Source organism: Camarhynchus parvulus, chromosome Z (assembly GCF_901933205.1).
Source record: "Camarhynchus parvulus chromosome Z, STF_HiC, whole genome shotgun sequence".
Classification (NCBI taxonomy): domain Eukaryota; kingdom Metazoa; phylum Chordata; class Aves; order Passeriformes; family Thraupidae; genus Camarhynchus; species Camarhynchus parvulus.
Window position 1 is genome coordinate 12,181,360 of NC_044601.1, and position 20,466 is coordinate 12,201,825.

At 44.0% G+C, this 20,466-nt stretch overlaps 2 protein-coding genes across 5 annotated transcripts; one reads left to right on the forward strand and one right to left on the reverse strand.

Annotated features, from left to right (window-relative positions):
• Positions 1-279: 279 nt before the first annotated feature.
• Positions 280-9,358, reverse strand: DNAJA1 (DnaJ heat shock protein family (Hsp40) member A1). The gene is made up of 8 exons (XM_030968136.1): positions 8,733-9,358; positions 8,449-8,626; positions 7,286-7,390; positions 6,959-7,186; positions 5,489-5,603; positions 3,463-3,578; positions 2,798-2,898; positions 280-2,013 (listed from the first exon to the last, which is right to left on the reverse strand). Exons 1-8 carry the CDS (start codon positions 8,862-8,864, stop codon positions 1,795-1,797), a joined length of 1,194 nt encoding a protein of 397 aa, XP_030823996.1. The 5' UTR covers positions 8,865-9,358; the 3' UTR covers positions 280-1,794.
• Positions 8,890-19,366, forward strand: APTX (aprataxin). 4 transcript variants are annotated; one of them, XM_030968138.1, is made up of 8 exons: positions 8,890-9,498; positions 10,378-10,514; positions 11,242-11,288; positions 12,901-13,212; positions 14,591-14,650; positions 17,567-17,793; positions 18,580-18,683; positions 18,986-19,366. In XM_030968138.1, exons 2-8 carry the CDS (start codon positions 10,385-10,387, stop codon positions 19,138-19,140), a joined length of 1,035 nt encoding a protein of 344 aa, XP_030823998.1. In that variant the 5' UTR covers positions 8,890-9,498; positions 10,378-10,384; the 3' UTR covers positions 19,141-19,366. The 4 variants fall into 4 exon arrangements, with proteins under 4 accessions (XP_030823998.1, XP_030823999.1, XP_030824000.1 ...); XM_030968139.1 differs by lacking the exon at positions 8,890-9,498 and adding an exon at positions 9,506-9,511; XM_030968140.1 differs by lacking the exon at positions 8,890-9,498 and adding an exon at positions 9,660-9,671.
• Positions 19,367-20,466: the final 1,100 nt, after the last annotated feature.

Below are 20,466 nucleotides of genomic sequence, written 5' to 3' on the forward strand. Positions count from 1 at the left end.
CTGTCAAGATAAAGGCTATGAATGGATGTTTGTCCTTGCTGTTTTGATCTAGTGGTTAAGAAAAAAAGAAAAAAAAAAACAAAACCAAGGGTGCTTACTGAGCTGAAAAAACGAGCTTATTTTACTGGTGTTTAAGTCTCAAGCCAGCTGTGTAGGATTGAGCCCTAGCCAGAAGATTACTTTCTGTTTTGCCCCTTGACTCAAACCATCCTACTGATAGAGCACAGGCACCTGCAGGTCACATTTTTTCAGCTCACTGATGAGCTCACTCAAGTAGAATTTGGAAAAACACTTGGCCTACAGAATTTTATTTCTGTTGAGAAAGAAAACAGAAAAGTAGGTGAAACATGCAGGTGAAAGATCACAGTTCTGTATGTACCTGAAAGGGACCACATTTGAGGTACAAAATCCATGATATACTAGCTGTCTCTATACAATGAAACTTGTAACACTTAGATAAGCTAGAGATGTTTTTTTCTAAGAGCTTCCAGATATTCAGGTTACAATACACATACTGCCACACAGCAGCTACTTAGAGGAGTTCTCCTTGTGACACTTTTGCCTCAAAGCAGAAAAGCGTAAGCTCTGTCCCAAGCCAGATGGTTGAGTAAGACTAAACTACCACACTAGAGGTTAAATCTGGATGTGTCCTCTCAGCATATTTTCTGAAAGAAGGTTTTAAAGATTGTTCTGTGAATAGCTGTCTAAAAAGAAGGGGGTGGTGTTTTTGAACCAACATCTGGTCTAAGAAAAGAGGCAATGAACAATTTTGTAATTATATCGGAAACACTTCATCTACAATAATTAGAACATTCACACAGAAATTTAAGAGTCAGCTTGAAATAATGCACACAATACATTCATTTCAGAACATCCTAGATGCAGTGGTTGGTTGTATTCACTAGCCTTCTTTCCTCTGCAGGATCACATATACCCACTAAGAGGACTGGTGCTGCTCTCCACAACACACCAAGGGTATCTGATTTCAGTAATCAGGGTGGAAATCAAGCTTCACCTAGCAGCAGTCTGAGCCGCCTGCATGCTGACAAAGCCTAGAGGATTTTACTAATGCACAGTAGTGAAGGCAGCTCCAAGCAACCCCTGGCTCCACAAGCAGTGTGGCACAGGACAGCAGCCAAACGGGAAGTCGCTGATGAAACAAAGCAAGCTCACACCTAGCTCTGGAGTCAGGACCAGTGCTAGCACAGGAAAGGAGTATCTGACATCATGTGGAATAGTGTGGAGAGCTTGGGGATCTCATGACATTAATGGGCCTGTGAAGACTGACCACATCTGTGTTAGCCTCATCTACCATGTGGGTGCATTACAGCCAGGCCCTGTTTAACGAACATCAGCACAAGCCCAAACATTATTATCCTAATTGGTACAAAACTTTACTACATCTTACCATGGATTATAAGTACTTGTGCATACTTTATTCACAGAGTATAAGATCTAGAATTTCTAAAAAGCACACCACAGAATCTTAGTTTAAGCCTGGGCAATTGCACACATACAGGAATTACAAGGTTTGGAATAAAAGACAAGCAGGTAAGGGAGTTTTCTGGACCAAGAGGCAGGGGTGAAGTGCAGTCAACTTCATTTCAGCTTGCATCCTGGAGCTTTATACAAATCGCAAAGCCAGTTTAATTACTCAGTTTATTTCTTTATGCTTTCAGAAATGACTATGGCTGGACAGAACAACAAATAGCAGGTGAGGGTAAACTGCTTGTAGTCCTTCACTCATCCACTACTGCATACAAAACAAGCATCACAAGTTATTCACTGGCCCATTTATGATGTCTGGCACTGAACACCGCCTCTAGGCTGATGCTCATCATCTTCATACACTTCTCCATTATAGTGGTGTTTTCGCTTCTGAGACGGATCGAAGTCCACCAATTCCACCTGTTCCATTTCCTCAGTTTCTTCTATCTCCTGCCTTGTAGGTAGCAGTTTTTCGAGTAAGGACAGCTTGTCTGAGGAGAGGAAGCCACTCTCTGGAAAGATCACCTGAAATCAAGAGCTAAGGTTACTCAAGTCTATCTGAACTGTTTTTTCATTAGGTCAAAGAGACCTACAGGTTAAATATCTGCCAAAGCCAGGTCTGTCGTCCTAGGTTACTTAAATTCAGAGCTTAAAAAATATTAGCATCACTAAACTGTTTTTTAATGCCTGCATGAAGTTAGCTTCTAACTCTGGCATCTCAATCAACACCTTTCTTCTGCCTCAGGCTGCCCTCTAGAATCAACCACAGAAGCAAAGTAAAACATAATACAATAGTGCATATTAGTACATATTTATAATAGCATATACAACTACATATTCAAATATATATATAAACAAAACATCAGCATTAGAGATATGGTTAAATATATTCTAAGCTGTAGCAGACGGGGCTTACTGCTATAGCTCCCAGTATTAGCTTCTCCCCAGAGAAGAAAATCAGCATTTTCCAACCTACTCTTCTGCTCCAGTGCAGAAGCTGAAGTTACTCATGCATCCTTCCTACAGGACAGTAGAGACTAAAGAGTATGTCAAGCAAATGGAAATTCACAAGGTTGCTGAAGAAACTCCTCTGGTACCTAATTTACTTTGAGGGCACAGTGTTCCGAAGTTTCCTCTGTTCTGAACTATAATTCTGATGGGTTCCATGTTCCCACCATTGTAAAGAACAAACACCAAAACAGGATATCTGATTTATGGTATCTCTTCCTGACTGAAGTAGTGCTTATTGATTGAATTTTGGATGGATGTTCAGTCCTGAAATGCTGTGGAAGTGAGTTAATTCACTTACCCTGAATTCTATGATCAGACGTCCTTTTTCATATGGTCTGCGATAAATTGGCATACCTTCATTCAACACACACTTAATAGCCCCATGCTCAACAACCTGGCCTAAAAAAAAAAAAAATGCCAAAAAAGGAAGGGAGCCATGCAAGCAACAGAAGCAGCTTTAGTTATAATTCCCTTCAATATTTATGTAGCTTTCTACAATGTGGTTGGGCAACAACACCAATATGTAGTAGTCTAACAGGAACTTACTGCCTGGTAACATATGAGTAGGAAAGCAGATTGATGTCTACATTACATTCCTGTAAACCTTGTTATGCTTCCCAAAGGAAGCATACTTACAAATTTATTAAGTGCTCCATCGCTTCCAAGGCTGAAAAAGTGGTTTTCAGAGACCCACGGCCTTCAATTCTCATGAGATATCCTCAGGATTCAAGTATGTCCATGAGGTAGGGTCTGTTACTATGTCACGCAAAGAGAAAGTTACTGCTGACTGCTATGCAAAAATCCTTTTTTATTTTAAGATTTGTACTGCAAAGACTAGGGCAAATAATTTGATACTAGCACACATCCCATTTACATCAAGATGGGGTGCTTCTGTTCCTTTAGATTTCTAGCTTACATTCACTGTATGCTAGAATTTCCAACCGAAAGCAAACAAACTCTTACCAGGATGAGAGGTAATAATAATAGTTCTGTTATCCAGAGTTGTGATGGGCTTTTGAAAGCCACATAGTGCTTCAACCAGCTGAATATCCATAGACAGAAGTAGATCTTCATCTCGTCTAAGGCAGAACCAATCAACAACAGTCACAGTGAGAGAGAAACAGTACAAGGATCATATCCAACCTCAATATTTAAAATCTAGAAATTACAATAAGCTGTAATTATAACAGAAACCCAGGCAACTAAACAAAGCATACCAAATATTAATGTAGCTCCTCAATTACTAGAATGATGCCCACTCCGAGAGCCATTACGATCATGTCAAGCTATCTAAAGTGTTACAAATGTTTACTGAGAAGAAATAAATACAGTAAGGCCCCTTGCATACAGTTTCACTTCACTGCTCATTCCCAATTAAAAGATTTCTCAGCCTTACAAATACTGAAACTGGGACAACTAATTCCTTTCTTTGCATAGATTAATACAGTCTTAATTGCACTAGCTTGCACTATGGTGATCTGTGACCTCAAGATTTATTACCAGGCTAAGTCTGAACAGGCGATGGCCACTCTGGGTAATGATACAAGTACCTTTGATACAAGTACCAAGAAGTATCTGGAATAGATAGTGTTAATTACTTTAACTGTGTTCTGACTTCAGTATGGCACTACTAGTAACTGTCTACATGTTCAAAGGCTACAAAGTCCTTCATCTTATTCGAAGAATATAGAGCACTCACCCTGTTTTTAAAACATCTCTGACAGGAGACTTGAACGAAAAGCTAATTTTAGACTGACAGGAGAGGAGGAACATCCCACTTGTGCGAGAGCGTGACCTCAGCATAACCCCACAAGACCAGTAATATCAAGGGTTATTGAAGGACACTAGAATTGAAAGCATTGGGCAGAAGGATAGACAAAAATAATGTAGCAGATTTGTGACTTCAGGTCCCAGGAAACCATGAGAACAGTTTGGCATATCTGAATCAGTGTCTGGTTTCACTGGAAGTTAAGAAAAATCAGCTGAGTAAGCTCATCCAAAGCAAGCAGAAGTGATTCTGAACCTGTGAGCTCAGTGTTCCTTGGCACAGAATTCTGGCACCAGTTTCAAGAGCTCAGCACCATACATGATAGTCAGGCAGTCCAGCTGCAGGTTTCCCAAGAACCTTTGGCTCACTGTTCCTATTTACAAGCACAAGGTCAGTGATAAGTGCTTTCTCTAAACCCACCACTTCCTTTGTAACTGCTCTGAGCAGCAGCAGTGAGAAAACAAATGCAACACAGTTCTGCAAAATCATCAACGGTGCTTTTAACTGAACCAAAATATACTGGACAGACTAATTCCACAAACAGTAACACTACAGAAGAAGGTATGCAACACCCAGCAGTATTGCCTGGGAGCACAAAATAGTTGAGATGTGGTCAGCACTGCTTGAGTCACTTTTACTTTCACAATAAAAGCCAGACAGGACCAATTATGCTGCCCATAGCACTTGGGCATGAAATGAAGTGTGGCAAACTGCGTTTGATCACAAGGGTGCACACTATACTGAGTAAATTTGTCCTAAGTAAGATCCATGAACACATGCACACACTCCAAGTTTTCTGTGTCTTGAGGCCATGTGGACAACAGTGGACTACATTAAATGGCAATTTTCTGAGCTAAATAATTGAAAGCAAGGGAACAGTCACAAATACTCAAAACTACTAAAAATCTCAGTATTCCAATGAGTTCTTAAAATTAAAGATATGTAAACTCTTAACTGTAACTGCTTTTGTTTGCCTCCTATCCCCTTCTGCTGCCAAAGCTCATAGGAGATTACCTCATGCTACTAGAACACAAGTGGCCAGACTAGTTGCACCAGAACTCACCTCAGTGCTCCTCTGACCACCCAGACAAACTCATGGCTGAGTGACAGTCATGTGATCCTATCTCCTGACAATCCAGTACCTACAAGATGAGTGGTAACCAAGGAAGCATGTGGAAAAATATCACAGGAGATAACATAAGAGAATTCAAGCATCTTTACCTTGTAAATACAGAGTGGTCTTTCTGATCCAAGACAATAATAATATCCCCGGGCTCCAGACCTGGCTCTTGGTCCCCTTCACCATGGAATGTTATTTTCTGACCATCCTTCATTCCTATTGCACAAAACAAAAACATTTTTCTTATTTTTAAGATAAAATCACCACCAACAAACACTTTTAGAGGCATGAGCTTGTATCAAGGTATCTTTAAGCAAGAACATCAGGATCTCCCCTTGAAGCATTTGTTTTTATTTTTTGTTTTAATCCACTCACTTGTTCAACAGATCTTAGCAGTGCTAACCTGAATTCAGTCTCAAGACCATCAGGTTTAACTGTATTGCCAAAAGAGCCACCAACATAAAGTCCTGAAGGAAAGTATCATCAAGACAGTTTTCATTATACACACAAATACGAAGAAGAAATCAGAAACACTGTGTACAAACTTGATTTCAAGAGCAATTGACTAGTCAGCTTCTTCAATTTCATAAATATGTGGCACATCTCCTTATGAAGCATCATCTCAGTGCCTGCCAAGTAGAAGAAGCATTCCCCATGGACTGAAAACCTCCTGTAAGAAACTTGTTTCACCCACACAAGAAGTCTATTGAACAAAAATACTAGCTCTCTTATGCTATATGAGTCTCTTTTCCCCTCCTTCTAGAAAAACATCTTCATATGTTCAAAATATCAGTAATTTATCCCTTCTAGTCCTCTATTTACTACTACTGTAGGACTTCCCCTACAAATTCAGGCATTGCATAAGATCTGCTTACACATGTAACAGCTGCAGGTCACAATCATGAGCGAGTCTGTAAAAGTCATGTACTTGTCAACCTGCTCTGTCCTACAAGCTGCACTACTCCAGAGACTTCTCCCACCAGCTTCTGGGCAGCCCCCTCAGCAGAGATGCATTTGTCACTCAATACCATTACCTTCATCCATCACACTGAGGGTCTGTGTATCGAGCTGCATTTTGCCAGGCAAAGAAGTAGTACCTGTGCTGGGTAGCACTGTCAGGGGTGTGTAGCCAACAGAGTTCTAAGCAAGAGAGGCTTAGCACTGTCTCTGCACCCTATCACTATAGCAGACCTGGTTCCCCTTCACACTGAAACACAGCAGAAGTGATCGGAGTCTGCAGGGTTTTGCTGTAGGCAATGAAAATTGATTAGACTACCTGATCACAAACTGGCCTTAGAGGGACCCGAAAAATAATTCACTGCTTACAATAACACAAGTTTCAGAATTCACTCTTAGTTACGTGCTAGGCTTAAGAAGTGAACACAGAGATAGTTGACCTTCCCTAGAAAACAACTCTACTTTTTGCAAGACAACAATAAGCAATTTTGCTATGTATTCAGCACTGTTACTTACCAAATTGACACCAGGTATTTGCTAAGGCTTCTGTTTTAGTGCTGCAAAGTCAGTCAGCACATTCAAGTTCAATACTTCACCTCAGTAAGACACCTCACCTTTGTCAATGTGAACTTCCAGGATCTTCTTCTCCCGAACAATTTTTCTGCCATTGCAGCTCTTACACCGGTCCTTGGGGCTGATACGCTCCCCATGCCCCTGGCACTCCATACACACAGACTGGATCTGCTGCACCATTCCTGGCCTAATCTGGTGAATTCTGATCTGCATGCCTGTTCCCCTGCAATTAGGGCAGCATTCTACAGCACCTTTCTTACCACCACGACCTGAGAACAAAAATTGGAGATAGGTGGTTATATGCTACCAGAAAAAAAACCCCAAAAGCTTTAGAAACATATTCTCTTTAGTTTCAGTTTCAACATTACCTTCACACTTGTCACAGATAACATTTTTCTGCAGCGCAAGTTTTCTCATTGCACCATTGTACATGTCTTCCAAACTTACTGACAACTGGTGGACCACATTTTTACCTGTAAAAGAACAAATATTTACTCAAGCTTAGAAGCTTGGTCTTCACATCTCCCTGCCAAGCCATGATAAGCCAAGTCTCTGGGCTTTAGCATCTTGTTTCAACAGAGCTTTGTCTTGTTTCACTCGTATTAGTCAAAAGCCCCTTCTCAGCTGCTGTTGTATTAGGTAACAGTTGTTGTGACTTTGACTCTGGCAAAGTCAGAGGAGACCTTCTGGAAAAGTACAAACAGTAACAGCAACAGAACACAGAGAACCTCAAATGTTTAAGTTTTATAACGCAGGACCCTGGTTTCAACAAAGTCACCAAACAGATCTCCTACAAACAAGTGAGAGAGTCTGTTTGGAATCTCCACTTCGGCACCTTCCTCCTCTCACCACGTGACCTCCTGGAACCAGAAATGACCAACTATATTTTTACCCTCAGCAACTCCCTAGCACTTCAGCTGCTGTAGGCTTAGTCTTCTAAAGGATGCTGAGCTCAGTGTTGTTATAGACTCTTAACACTTTGATACAAAACAATTTTTCTTCCCTTTCTCACCAGATCTGCACTAAGAGCTGATGGGGTCAGCACTGCTCTTAACAAGTTTAAAGTTCTTCCCAGCGTGATTAAACTGGACCTTAACTTCTGGATAGCATTTTACTGCACCTTCAACATAATACCAATGCACAGTGCAGAACACAGAAAAGTTTCACAGACTGAACTGGATCTTGATGTCAAGGTAGTTGCTTTTACATGCTACACTTACACTAGCTTAGTTAATAAACCATTTTAAGACACTTTACCCTTCCATTTCCTATTCTATCTACCAGCAGCTAGGCTTACACTCATCTAAAGGTAGTCCGAACACACCTGGTTAGCGATTAACAGAGGACAATGCACAGCACACCAAACAACCACGGCACCAACCAAACGCCCTCCCTTGGGGTTTCAGGCGTAAAGGGACAACAGTTTTCTCCAATTTTCAGATTAACCCTGTAACGTCAGTCAAACTCTGTTTAAATTCCTACATCTATGGCTTTCTCCTCAGAGACTCTGGTATCCCCACCGACACATTACCTCGCCTCTCCCTCTGCATCCTTCCCCCGCCGCCGAAGAACATATCGAATATATCCATGGGTGACCCGAAGCCGCCGCCAGAGCCGCCCTCCTTGATAGCTTGCTCGCCTCCTTTGTCATACAGCTCCCTCTTCTTCGGGTCCGACAGCACCTCGTAAGCTTGCGAGATCTGCTTGAACTGCGGAAAGGACAGTCACCGGCACTCAGGCACCTGCAGCATCCCCGGCGGGATTCCCGCACGGCCCCCTCCCGCCCGGCCCCACAGCCCGTCCCGTCCCGCCGACCTTCTCGCCCTCATTGGGGTTCTTGTCCGGGTGGTACTTGAGCGCGAGCTTGCGGTAGGCCTTCTTCAGCTCCTCGGCGGAAGCGTTGGGCTTCACGCCCAGCACATCGTAGTAGGTGGTCTCCTTCACCATGGCGCCGGTGGCAGGAGGCCCCCGGGGCGGCGGACGCAGATCCCACTCGGCACGGCTCCGATCCCGACTCTTCTGGAAAGTTCGGGCCGGTCCCGCAGCCCCGCCGCTTAACAGCCGGCCCCGCCCCGGAAGTCCTGCCCCACCGCGAGCCGGGCCTGGGCGAGTGGCCCACCAATGGCTGATGGGGAGGGGAAGGGGCTTGGCCAATCAGCGTGCGTCTCCACCGCCCGCATTGAGCGCGGACCCCGCCCCGCCCGGCGCGGGCCGTGGCGTCCCTGCCCAGAGTCTGCCTCGCCCTGCGCCTGCGCGCCGGGCCCCTCCCGCCCTCGGAGGCACCGAGTTGCGCCGGATACGGAGCGCCGACCCGGCCGCCGCCTTCCCGGCACCACTTCGCGCCTTTCCCCCCCTCACTCTACGCGGGCCTGGCTCCGCGCCGCACAGGCCGGCCGACGGCCCGGCCCGCTTCACTCTGCTACGCCTTTGCCAGGACCTAGTGCCCGCCCCCGGCTCCGCGGGCCCAGTGCGCCTGCGCCGGGCCACGCGCTGCGGTGGGAGCATCTACCCGGTCACGTGGGCGTACCCTGCAGCAGCTGATTGGCTGCGAAGCGGCGGCGGCGCGAACGTCGCCGGCGCGGTAAGGGGCAGGGGTCCGTCCCGGCGTTGCCATGGGAACGGGGCCCACGGGGTTGGGCGTACCATGGGATGGGTGTGCCGTGGGATGGGTGTGCCGTGGGATGGGTGTGCCGTGGGATGGTGGGTGTGCCGTGGGATGGGCGTGGTGTGGGATGGTGGGTGTGCCGTGGGATGGTGGGTATGCCGTGGGATGGGTGTGCCGTGGGTGTGGGTGTGTCCTGGAATGGTGGATGTGCCGTGAGATGGGTGTGCCATGGGGATGGGTGTAGCCTGGGGGTGGGTGTTTGACAGTGCCAGTGTTACCCTGGGACGGAGCCTGGCTTTCTGCGGGCATGAGCCCTCCACCGCAGAGCTGGGAGGAACAGGGCTGAGCACCGGGCAGGGTGAGGGATCTTTGCTGTCCACGGTCAAATTGATGTAAACTTGTAGGTTTCATAGCATGGTCTACGTGCTGAGTGTTGCTGGATGAAGCTGTCCCGACTCTCTCTCATCTCTTGTCTTCTGCTGCTCTCTCTTGTTTTGGTGGTTAATTTCTCGGGTGAACTTTGATTCAGTGGGAAACAAATTGAGCTTTTTTGTGGCTAGGCTCTTCTGTCAGATGGAGGAGTCCCATTAAATCCAATTGATTTTTCCTATATATGGTTCACCGATGTGAGAATGTAGGGTAGTGTAGGAAGGAAAACAGGATTGCCCTTTCACCAGCAACCTGCTCTTAGATTATGCAAGTGCTGGTGACATGCTTTGCTTTGAATTTCAGAAACTTGAACCAAGTTAGCAAAATTGGCTCAGCTAATGGATGGGCTGGCACCAGAATTCATGGACCCTGTTCCACAGGAAGGTGGCCCTCAGGAAGTAACACACTGTTTATTTTGCTCTATAGCTCAGTGATGCGTGTGTGCTGGCTCGTAGGCAAAGAGAAATGCACCCAGCAAGTGAAACTGCCACACTTAGAAGCTGTGGTAATTGGGCGTGGCCCAGAGACTGGGATAACGGATAAGAAGTGCTCACGACAGCAAGGTAAGGTGATTTCACTCAAATCCTGCTCTCCATGTGCAGAGTGGCTGAGCTTGCCTCGTTCCTCTGTGTGATCTCCAGTGTTGCCTGGTTCTTGAAGTCATCAATCCTTTTTAATAAGCACTTACAGAGATCTCTGGGGCCTAAAAAATCAGAGACACCCAATGAGAGGACATCCACCTCCATAAACTGAAGCTTTGAATCTTAATGTGAGTTCCCAGGCCAAAAGTTATGTTTCACTGCCTGCATCCCTGCTTTGTGAGCAGCACTTCTTCTCCATAGTATTCTGCCAACTGATTCTTAGCATGACGTGTTATTTTATACATAAAATAATGTGATGTTGGAGAATATAGGAAAATATCTTATCACCTATACAATACTGCACATCTTCCTTGCTTTATCTTCTGTGTCTCTGGACACAGTCTTACTCTATGCCTTTTTTTTTGTCCCAGAGGGCTGGTAAGAATGTTAAGAATATGTATAAGACATCAACAGAATCCAGCTTTGTTCTGAAGTAATTCTACCCTTGGCTCAGTGTGTGGATTGGCTCTGTTTTACCTGTGGTCCTGGAAAGAAGAGATGAGGCAGAAATATTCTTGGCACACATTCACAAAGATCAGCTCCAGAAAGAAACAGCTTTTCAAAAAGAGGAGTGTTTTCTGCACTGGGTGGTTCAGCAGAGTTCTTTTTATTTGCATGGTTTTGTGACACTTTGTTCTTTCTTTTCCAGTTCAGTTAAAAGCAGACTGTAACAAGGGGTATGTCACGGTTAAACAGGTATGTTTTTATGTATGGATTTGCAGTATTTCTGGTACTTACTGGGACAGTTGTGCTTAGCTCCACAAATGCTCCAAGTGATGATAATGATCACTGGGTCTGAGGGACCTGAAGCTTTCTTATCACCAAGGGAGGTTAGAGCAAGTGACCCTCAGAAGTGAACTTTCTTTGTGCGCCTCAATGAAGGCTGCACTATTCCTTCCAGATACATTCCAGTCTAAGCCAGCCAGACTTGCAGCATCAGGGAATGCTGTTGTGAATCCTCAGTCAGTTCTGTTGGGTGCTGCATTTGAGAGACTTTGGACTTCTTCTACTAAACTTGTTTATCTTTCTCCTGAGTCTTAAACTTCATAACCTGAGGCAGGCCTTTGTTTAAGGTTGAACTTCTTGTGTTATTGGGACTCCTCAGTTGTAGAATATTTTATGGGTGATCTCGTAGAGCTGGAGATGTGGTTACTTATGGGAAGAGATGGGATGTGAGACAGCACTGCTGGAATGCTTCTGTTACCAGATGGATGGAGGCAGGCCTACTCCCTCATGCTTACCAGACCCAGTATCTCTGAGATAATATGAAGGGAAAGGTCTCTGGTGCTGGTGTTTGTGTGCCCACAGCATCAGCCTGTGCGGACAATACCACAACATGTTCTACCTGCCGAGGGGTCATGTCTTCTCTCAAAATGCCTCCACAGCCCACTAGGCACAGGCACCCCGGGGGTATCTGGTGGATCTGGCAGAGATATCTAGGACAGTTTTTCTCAGAAATCAACCCTAGTCATGATTTGAATATTGTGTTACTGGAATCTCAAAACTGGGAATACTTTCTGGTGGTGGGTGCTAGCATGTTTTCTCTGCCTGTTGAGGAGTTGCTCCCCAGGTGACAGGTGTGTGGCACAAGGTTTCAGTGATCAGTTGTTTGATAATTTATGCACTGATGGGAAGCATCCTTGATGAGTGAAACTGCAGAGCTGTAGACTAAAGAGATCCTGGCTGGAATCAGGTGTGTGCTTCATTGCAGTGAATACCAAGTGATAGGTGTAGTACCATCTTGTGAAGCATGCAGGTATGGCAGTGACAAGGCTAACAATTTCCTAAAGCCCGTTTTGTGCATAAATATTAACCAAAAGCATTTTGCTGAAGACTCCTAATTTTTGTAGGGTCACCCACATGATGATGCAAAACCCATCTATCAAGCAATTACTGTAGGTTGCATACATCACAACACCGTTGCACTAAAATAATTTGCTAAAACTACTGTTACTCCTCAGAAATAGTTGCTGCTGTTACTAGTTGTTTAATAGGTTGCTAATTTGTGAGGGAAGTGTAGCACAAGTGATGCTGTAACTGTGTAACTGCTGCAGATCCAGGCTCACTGTGACACAGGCCCTGAGGTTGTGCGCTGACAGCCGTGGCTGCAAGACTGGGACAGAAGTAGATGTCCCCAGTGCTGCACTGCCTGGTCTGCTAAAGAGGGTTGATGTGGGCAGGGTGGGTGGTGAATACAAAATGCATTTGCTTTCCAGGATAATGGTATTCCAGGAGAACTGAACAGAACTTGGCAATTCCACTCACAACATAATTTTCTACTATTTTTTCCTTTTTCTGTCTACCAAAGATAGGGCTCAACCCAACTAGTGTTGATCTTGTGAATATTGGCAAGGATGAAGTGGTGAAAATGAAGCCAGGCCAAGTTCTGCATATTGTAAATAACCTTTACCCCTACACGGTGCAATTTACCGAAGAGTCTGGGAAAACTGTTCCAGAAACAGACAAGATGCCACATGAAGGCTCCTGTGAGAATGATGATATAGAGCTTGTGCCCAGAAAAACAATGAAGTTGGAGGTGGTGGATACACAAGGCAGTTCTACAAATCCAAAGCTAAGCAATACAAGTGTAACTACGCATGAAGGAACTTCGAGCAGAAAGGCGAGTGTGTTGGTATTAGTACTTGTGCTGTTTCTCCTGGGGTTGTCTTCTCCATGAGGAGACATGGTCTTTTGCTTTTGTGGATTCTGCTGGTGGCAGGCATCTCAGGTGAGCACAGATCCTCAAACTATACAGAGCATGAGAGGTGTTATGTGCTCCTGACATCACCCACGCCCTGGGAAAGTTACTTGGGACCCATTCTAACATGACCTGAGAGTTAGGTATGTGTGAGGATGAGCAAATGAGGATTTAATCTCTGGTTTCAGCTGCAGTTTCTGCTAGAAGAACAGTCCACGTGAGCTCTATTTAGCTGCAGTCACCTAAGGATACTGTCCTGGCACTTGAGTGGTTATCTAAAAGCAAGTGCACAGAGAACAGAACAACCTGAGCCTTTTCTTTTTAAAGTTTGTTTGTTTGTAATTGTATGAAGCTTTTTTTCTCCTCCTGCTTTGTTCATTCCATATGGCAGAACCATGTTTGCATTAGTGAATGTTAGCAGCCAGAATCTTTGAAAGGGAGTTTTTAGCCCTATGACATGGACAGAATAAAAGACCGTAATGCAGTGCTGGAGGACAAGGCACAGAAATGAAACCCTTTAAGAAAAAATTTTATTCTCAGGTTGCTGTGAGTTAACCACTTATTTGATTTGTGGACTTGGGCTGGTTATGTTAGGGCCAGATTTGTGGTAGAATGAGCAGGGAGATGACAACTCACACTGTTTCCCTGCCAGCTCAATAATAATGTTTGAACGTCTTCCTTTGTAAGAATATGATGAATATCATTGCTGCTCTGAATAGTTAAAACATCTGTTTCGAAAAAGGTGCACTCAAGACACACCTTCTATTAGGTGTTCAGTAGCAAAGTTAAGAAATAGTTTGTGTTGGCTTGATCTCCCCATGCCTTTATTGTTTCCTCTACAAGCCACTGAACAATATAAAAAAATCAATACATCTAAGGATAAGGCCACACACTGCAACTATTTTCTTCTGTGCAGAGCCGTATGGCATAGGACAGTTAATGGACATCTTTGTTCTTTCTTTGGTTCTTGTGATCCCTGAAGCAGAGGCCCTTGTGCCATGACACATGCAGGCAAATTATTAAATTTAAACACATTTATAGCTCCCTGCTGTTGAATTTCCAATGTTTGGAAGATTGAACTTTCTATCTTCACAGTATCTTGTTAAAAGTTTTCAAAAGCAGCTTTTTGGGGGTAGTTGGAGCAGGTATGTTGGCATTTTATAGAAGGGAAATAATTGAGCTGTCATTCAGCTGTTATTGTATTGCTGTGTACAAATGAAAATTCTTTACTGTATCCTTTGAAATATATGATTGAACGCTTAATTGTCTTACAATTTATTTTTCTCATTCTGCGCTATAGGAACATTTGGGACACTGGAGTCAGGGTCTAAAGAGCTCCATGCAAGATCCAAAAATGCAGGTGAGAGCTGTATACTTGTACTTTACAGTAGATCCTGTCTAGTAAAACTAAATGAGCTTGCTTTCTTCCTTCTGCAATTTGTTTAACAGTCTGGTTAATCAGTGGAGTCCTGCATAAGGGCTGAAATGTACTTGCATCTCTCTCTGTAGCAACATTAACTTGAGAGTCTCTCTGTACTGATTTTGCAGATTCTCATTGTGTTAATTTCTTTGAGCTCTCTGCACTGTGAGATTTGGCCAACAGATTTCAAAAAGGTTGATGGGAGAGCAGGCGAGCTGTGCAGTTGCTTTGTTTCCTCAGGGAAACCAACTAAAACAGGGTTATCATTTGAAGCTGAGCAAGCCACAGGGGTTCCCATTGTCCAGCAGTCAGTGCTGTGTTGTTTCCTGGTTTCCAGCAAATTCTTAACTTTCACGCCTTTATGTCAGCTGACATGATCTGACCTTTGGCCTCACTGGGCCCCTTCAGGTGATGATCACTGTTAGGCTGAAGATAATTTAGAGTCATAGTGTATGTTGAGTTGGAAGGGACCTGTCAGGATCATTGAATCCAAATCTTAGCCTTCACAGGACATTCCCAGAAATCACATCATGTACCTGAAAGCACTTCTTGAACTCTGACAGACCTGGTGCCATGACAGCTTCCCTGGGGAGCCTGTTCAGTGCCCAGCCACCTTCTGGGTGAAGAACCTTTTCCTGATATCCAACCTAAACCTCCTCTAACTCAGCTTCAGGCCATTCCATCAAGTCCTGTCCCTGGTCATAAGAGTGAAGAGATCAGTGCATGCTGCTTCTTGTCCCCTCACGAGGAAGTTGTAACTGCAGTGAGGTCTCCCCTCAGTTTCCTCCAGGCTGAACAGACAAAGTGACCTCAGCTGCTCCTCATATGGTTTCCTTTCAAGGCCCTTCACCATCTTCTTAGCCCTGCTTTGGACATTTTCTAAGAGCTTTATATCTTCTATTGTGCCACCCAGAACTGCCCCCAGCACTCGAGTTGAGGCTGCCCCAGAGCAGAGCAGAGCAGGACAGTCCCCTCCCTTGCCTGGCTGTGATGCTGTGCCTGATGTACCCCAGGACACGGGTGGCCTTTCTGGCTGCCAGGGCACTGCTGACTCACGTTCAACTTGCCACTGACCAAGACCCCCAGCTCCCATTCCATGGAGCTGCTCTCCAGTCTCTTGCTCCCCAGTCTCTCTCTATGTCCAGAGCTGCCCTGTTCAAGGTGCAGAGTCCAGCACGTTACCTTGTTAAACTTCTGCCCAGCCCTCAATTTGTCCAGGTCTCTCTGAAGGGCTTTCCTGCCTTCAAGGGAGTTGACAGTTCCTCCCAGCTTAGTGTTGTTGGCAAACTTGCTTTCTGTTCTTTCCAGTCCTGTGTCCTGGTCATTTATGAAGCTGTTGAGGAGCTCAGGGCTGAGATGTAGCCCTGTGGAACCCCACCAGTGACAGGTCACCAGTCTGATGTCACCCATTCACTGTAACCCTTTGTGCCTGACCTGTGAGCCAGTTCCTTTCTTAGCTGATAACTAAACAGAAGGCTCCTGTTTCTGGATTGATTTTTCTTCTAATTCAAGTGTGAAGTGTTGAACTCCGTAGATTTACAGGAGAACTGGATGCCCATTGTCCTAGAGTTGTCAGCGCTTTCAAAAGAGTCTATCTGTAGGGGATGATAAAACCCCTATAGAGTATGTTCTTCTTCCGTACTTTTTAAACATGAAGCCTAATTTTAATCCCTGAAGGAGAATTCTATATACATACCAAAACCAGGCTTTCTTGATCCAAAATGTAAGCAGGTTTTAAAACTGTTCTTTTAATGTTAGACACAAGTAACTGTTTATGAGTGAAGGTTAGCTTTATTAGTTGTAGTTTCAGTCTGAATACACAAGCAATAGAACTCCTATATTTTCTTTTTAATCAAATATTAAATGGCCATGTGTCTTTTTTCTTGAACGTGAAAAGACTTGAACGTGATCCTGTTCCTGTTGGCAGCAGGAGCAGACAGTAGTATGTGTGTATAAAATATCTTGCTGCTGAAAGAATCAGTCCTATGATTTGTGTGCCAATAGAACTCTAATTTTCTTTCCTGTAGAGTAAGACTGATCGGTATATAAGCATACAAGATAATTAGCTAAGGTGACAAAGACATCATCCATCTCTCATCCGCTGGTGCACTGCTAAGAGACCAGAGACACAATACACCGTTTCTGTGTCACAACCTGATGGCTTTTTATTGCTGGGTTCTCTCCTCTGTTGTCCACAAGCTTCCCAACCATTTCTCTTCCTCAGCTGCACTGAATTATCGCAGAACGTAAAACAAAATGAAAACAGGAAGAAGGACATGATAAACAGGAATCAGTTCTCCTTCTTGTGAGTGATCTTACAAAGCAGCACACTGGGTAGGATGAACTGAAATACCCCAGACTTGAATATTTTTATCTTCATAATGCTGGTGGAGGTCTGCTGCACACTGCTGGTAGCACATCTGAGATTTGTGCTTCACTCTGGAAATCTGCAACCCTAGTGCATTCTGACATATTCTGTATTGAGCACAGTGGTTTTGTTTCTGACTGCAGAGCTTAAGCGTAGCCTGATGGAAGTAGAGTTCCCTAGGCCTCACTGATATCTCAGTCCAGGTGATTTTCAAAAGTTCATATACCCCTGTAGTTATGGTTAACTTACTGCAAATTAAGATTAGAAAGCTTTTGCCCCTTTTATAATGAAGTATATGAAAAAGGATGCTGGAACACCTCTCCAGAGCTGCCTGGCATATGTTATGGAAGAGGGTACTTATCCTGGAGCAGCTTAATTCCAGCAAAAGTTTTCACTGGATAGCATCTCTCCACTAAATATAGTGCTTATAGGAATAATATGTTTAACTTTCAATCAGAAAGTAATCTAGTTATTTCATTTTTTGCGAGGTTTACAAAGATGAAAAGATTGTAGTCATCAAGGATAAATATCCTAAAGCACGTTACCACTGGCTTATCTTACCATGGGACCCTATTTCAAGCCTGAAGTCAGTCACCAGGGACCACCTTGCACTCCTGGAACATATGCATGCTGTTGGGCAAAAAATGATCGAACAGTGCCCTGCCAGAGAGAGCCTGGAGTTCCGACTGGGTTACCATGCTATCCCCAGTATGAGGTAAGACCTAGAGGAGTCATGTGGTGGACATGCTGTTGTTCCAGTTACACAGATCTGGGGCTAAATCCATGAGGAGATTTGGCATTGCTAAAGAACAGGCAGTCCTCCTCAACACCAGAGACAGCTTGGTGTGCAGTCCTTTGCCCCACACTGCTGTATAGATCCTGAGGCACAGGGGGAAATGCCTGTTGGGCTTCTCTAGCCCAGGCTTCTCTGACTGGGGCTGTGGGATGCCTGTGGTCCAGCCCCAGTGACAGAAGCACTGCTGCCATTGCTAGGGCATCCCGCTCCCAGGGCACCAGCATGAAATTAGAGACTGACTCCTAGACCTGTCAAGTCCTGCCTAATACCAAGCAAGGATTTCAGTCTTGTGTTCAAGTGTCTGTTGATACTGCAGTCAGTTGTTCTCCAGTTCTTGAATGAAGCTTTTGAACACTGATCAAGTCCCGTTCAATTATTCTACAAATAATAAAACTTTGGTTTATTATTAAATCTTTAATAAACTTGTGGTTTGCTTACACTACTCTCTCTGCCTTTTTGGAAACTAGCAGGAATATAGGCTGCAGTGAGGGACCAATGGAATATGCAGACTAGTGACCCTGACTGTTTATAAGTGACATGCTTGGCAAGAGACAGTGGTTCCAGAACAGACTGTGTTTCTTCTGTCACAGGGTCAGGACTGACCCACAAGGCTGGCTGCTGAATCATGTTTGCAACTGATACAACTGCAAAACAACTTTGAGCATTAACCTTCTTCTCTCATATCTATGTTACATTTTTTTTCAGTCAGCTACATTTGCATGTAATCAGCCAGGATTTTGATTCTCCAGCCCTGAAAACCAAAAAGCACTGGAATTCTTTTACTACAGACTACTTCTTAAACTCTCAAGGTAATGATTAGAGAAAGTATTTCATAACATATAATCCCACTTGCAGATTCTGGCTTCGGGCTTTTCTTCCAAACAAATGTGCAGGTCATACATTTTATTGCAGTAAGTGAAAGATTTTATTTAATTTAAGATATTGGGGAGTAGCAGTGAGTAAAAGTCAACAAATTTTGTGGCTGGTTTAAATTAGAATGCAGCAATGACACATTGTGCATGCAAAACAATGCACAGAGATTTGCAGTGTCATGTGTTTCATGACGCTATGTGGTCTCAATACCTGTGGTCTTTTTTATTTTTTTCCCCAGATGTGATAGAGATGGTAAGAAGCAAGGGAAAAGTGATGGTGAAAGACCATACCTCTGAACTTCTCAAACTTCCTCTCAGATGCCATCGCTGTAAACAACAGCTGTCCACAATCCCACAGTTAAAGGAACATCTTCGGAAACATTGGCCAAAATGATTTTGCAAAAAATAATCTTTCAGTCTGTCTTCAGATTTCAAGCCAACACAAAGACTACAAAATGTTAATGGAAATGTATGTTTATTAACTAGAGTGACATGTTGTAATGTGGGGAAAAGTGGCCTGGAAACAGCAGCATACTAATTTAGTAGTAGCTTCAACAAAACCTCAAGCCCTCTTCTTCCTTCCTACTGAAAATGTAAATGAAGTGACTTCTGAAATGGAAGCTTTTTGGTTGCAGCTTTATTGTTGTACAGTCACACTAATCTGTAAGTGAACTGAAGTCTGGGAGAAGTGCTTTGTTTGGATGAAAGGATTTATTTTAATTCAGAAGCTGAACTGAGCCCAGATCTAGGTTTCTACTGAGAAAGGAAAGAAACAATGATTTAGAGGTCTTTCTCTTGACATTTTCTGCTTACCACTGAAGTTCCTTCTATGTGTTAATGTTGCAGGCACTGGTGTGGCTGACAGAATGTACTGTCAGTGGAGAGGCAGGAGCAGCAGCTGATCACCCCCACTTTGCTGAAAGGTCTGACAGTTCAGTGCTGCTGAACTGCCCCTCTGGTAGGGGACAGCCACTGCTCAGGCTCTAAGTGGAGCAAAAATCTCATTTGGGTACAAGGATGTATTTAAACATTTTTTATGTAATACATTTGTAATACACAATGACCAGCTTTACTGCTTCCTAGAGTAATAAAACTATCAAGGTCTGCAGTTGCTTCTCTGCATATACTGAGGTTGGTACAGAAATTCTGTGGTTTAATCCTGTACTGTTTCTCCAGTCAGGATTTTAGTGAGCCTCTAATAATTTGATTGTTGTCAAGATGTGAACTTCCAGAAGCAGCAGGACAGTACTAGTAAAAATCTCTTGAGTCCAGATCTGGTTTGTACAGTTCAGCTTCATCCTAAGCCCAACTTTGAGTTAAGTAAGATGCTCTCTGGGTGAAATGGCTTTCAGTAAAAGAGTGCACAGAGCTTTTGTTACACAAGCAAAATGCTGCTCCTAACAGTAACACATTCTCTAGGGAGAGGGTGTCCTTTTCTTCCATTGCCCCATGCAGCAGCATGTTGCTGTACCCACTCAAATGGGGCAAATAATAAGTAGATGTTGCTGGAAAAGAATAAAGATGTTTCTCTCGTAAAGTTCTTCCCAAAAATGTGCTCTTTCAACCTGGTATGCAAGAAGCCAAACCACACAGAGGATCACATTTATTTCATGCTTGTGCAGAGATGGGTGCTGGCTAGTGAATCCACAGAGCCAGTTCTAGACAAGCAGTATAGCTAAGATATTTTCAAAATATCTAAGTCTGCGCTTACCTGATGTCT

Bases quoted from the DNA above. Each gene is read 5' to 3' on its own strand.
- DNAJA1 (XM_030968136.1), bottom strand. From the start codon at position 8,864: ATGGTGAAGGAGACCACCTACTACGATGTGCTGGGCGTGAAGCCCAAC. The intron at 7,391-8,448 runs GTAATGTGTCGG...GTTCTTTTACAG, and splicing joins GATGCAGAGGGAGAGGCGAG to GTAAAAATGTGGTCCACCAG. The intron at 5,604-6,958 runs GTGAGGTGTCTT...TTTGTGCAATAG, and splicing joins GGAAGTTCACATTGACAAAG to GAATGAAGGATGGTCAGAAA.
- APTX (XM_030968138.1), top strand. From the start codon at position 10,385: ATGCGTGTGTGCTGGCTCGTAGGCAAAGAGAAATGCACCCAGCAAGTG. The intron at 13,213-14,590 runs GCGAGTGTGTTG...TCTGCGCTATAG, and splicing joins AAGGAACTTCGAGCAGAAAG to GAACATTTGGGACACTGGAG. The intron at 17,794-18,579 runs GTAAGACCTAGA...ATTTTTTTTCAG, and splicing joins CATGCTATCCCCAGTATGAG to TCAGCTACATTTGCATGTAA.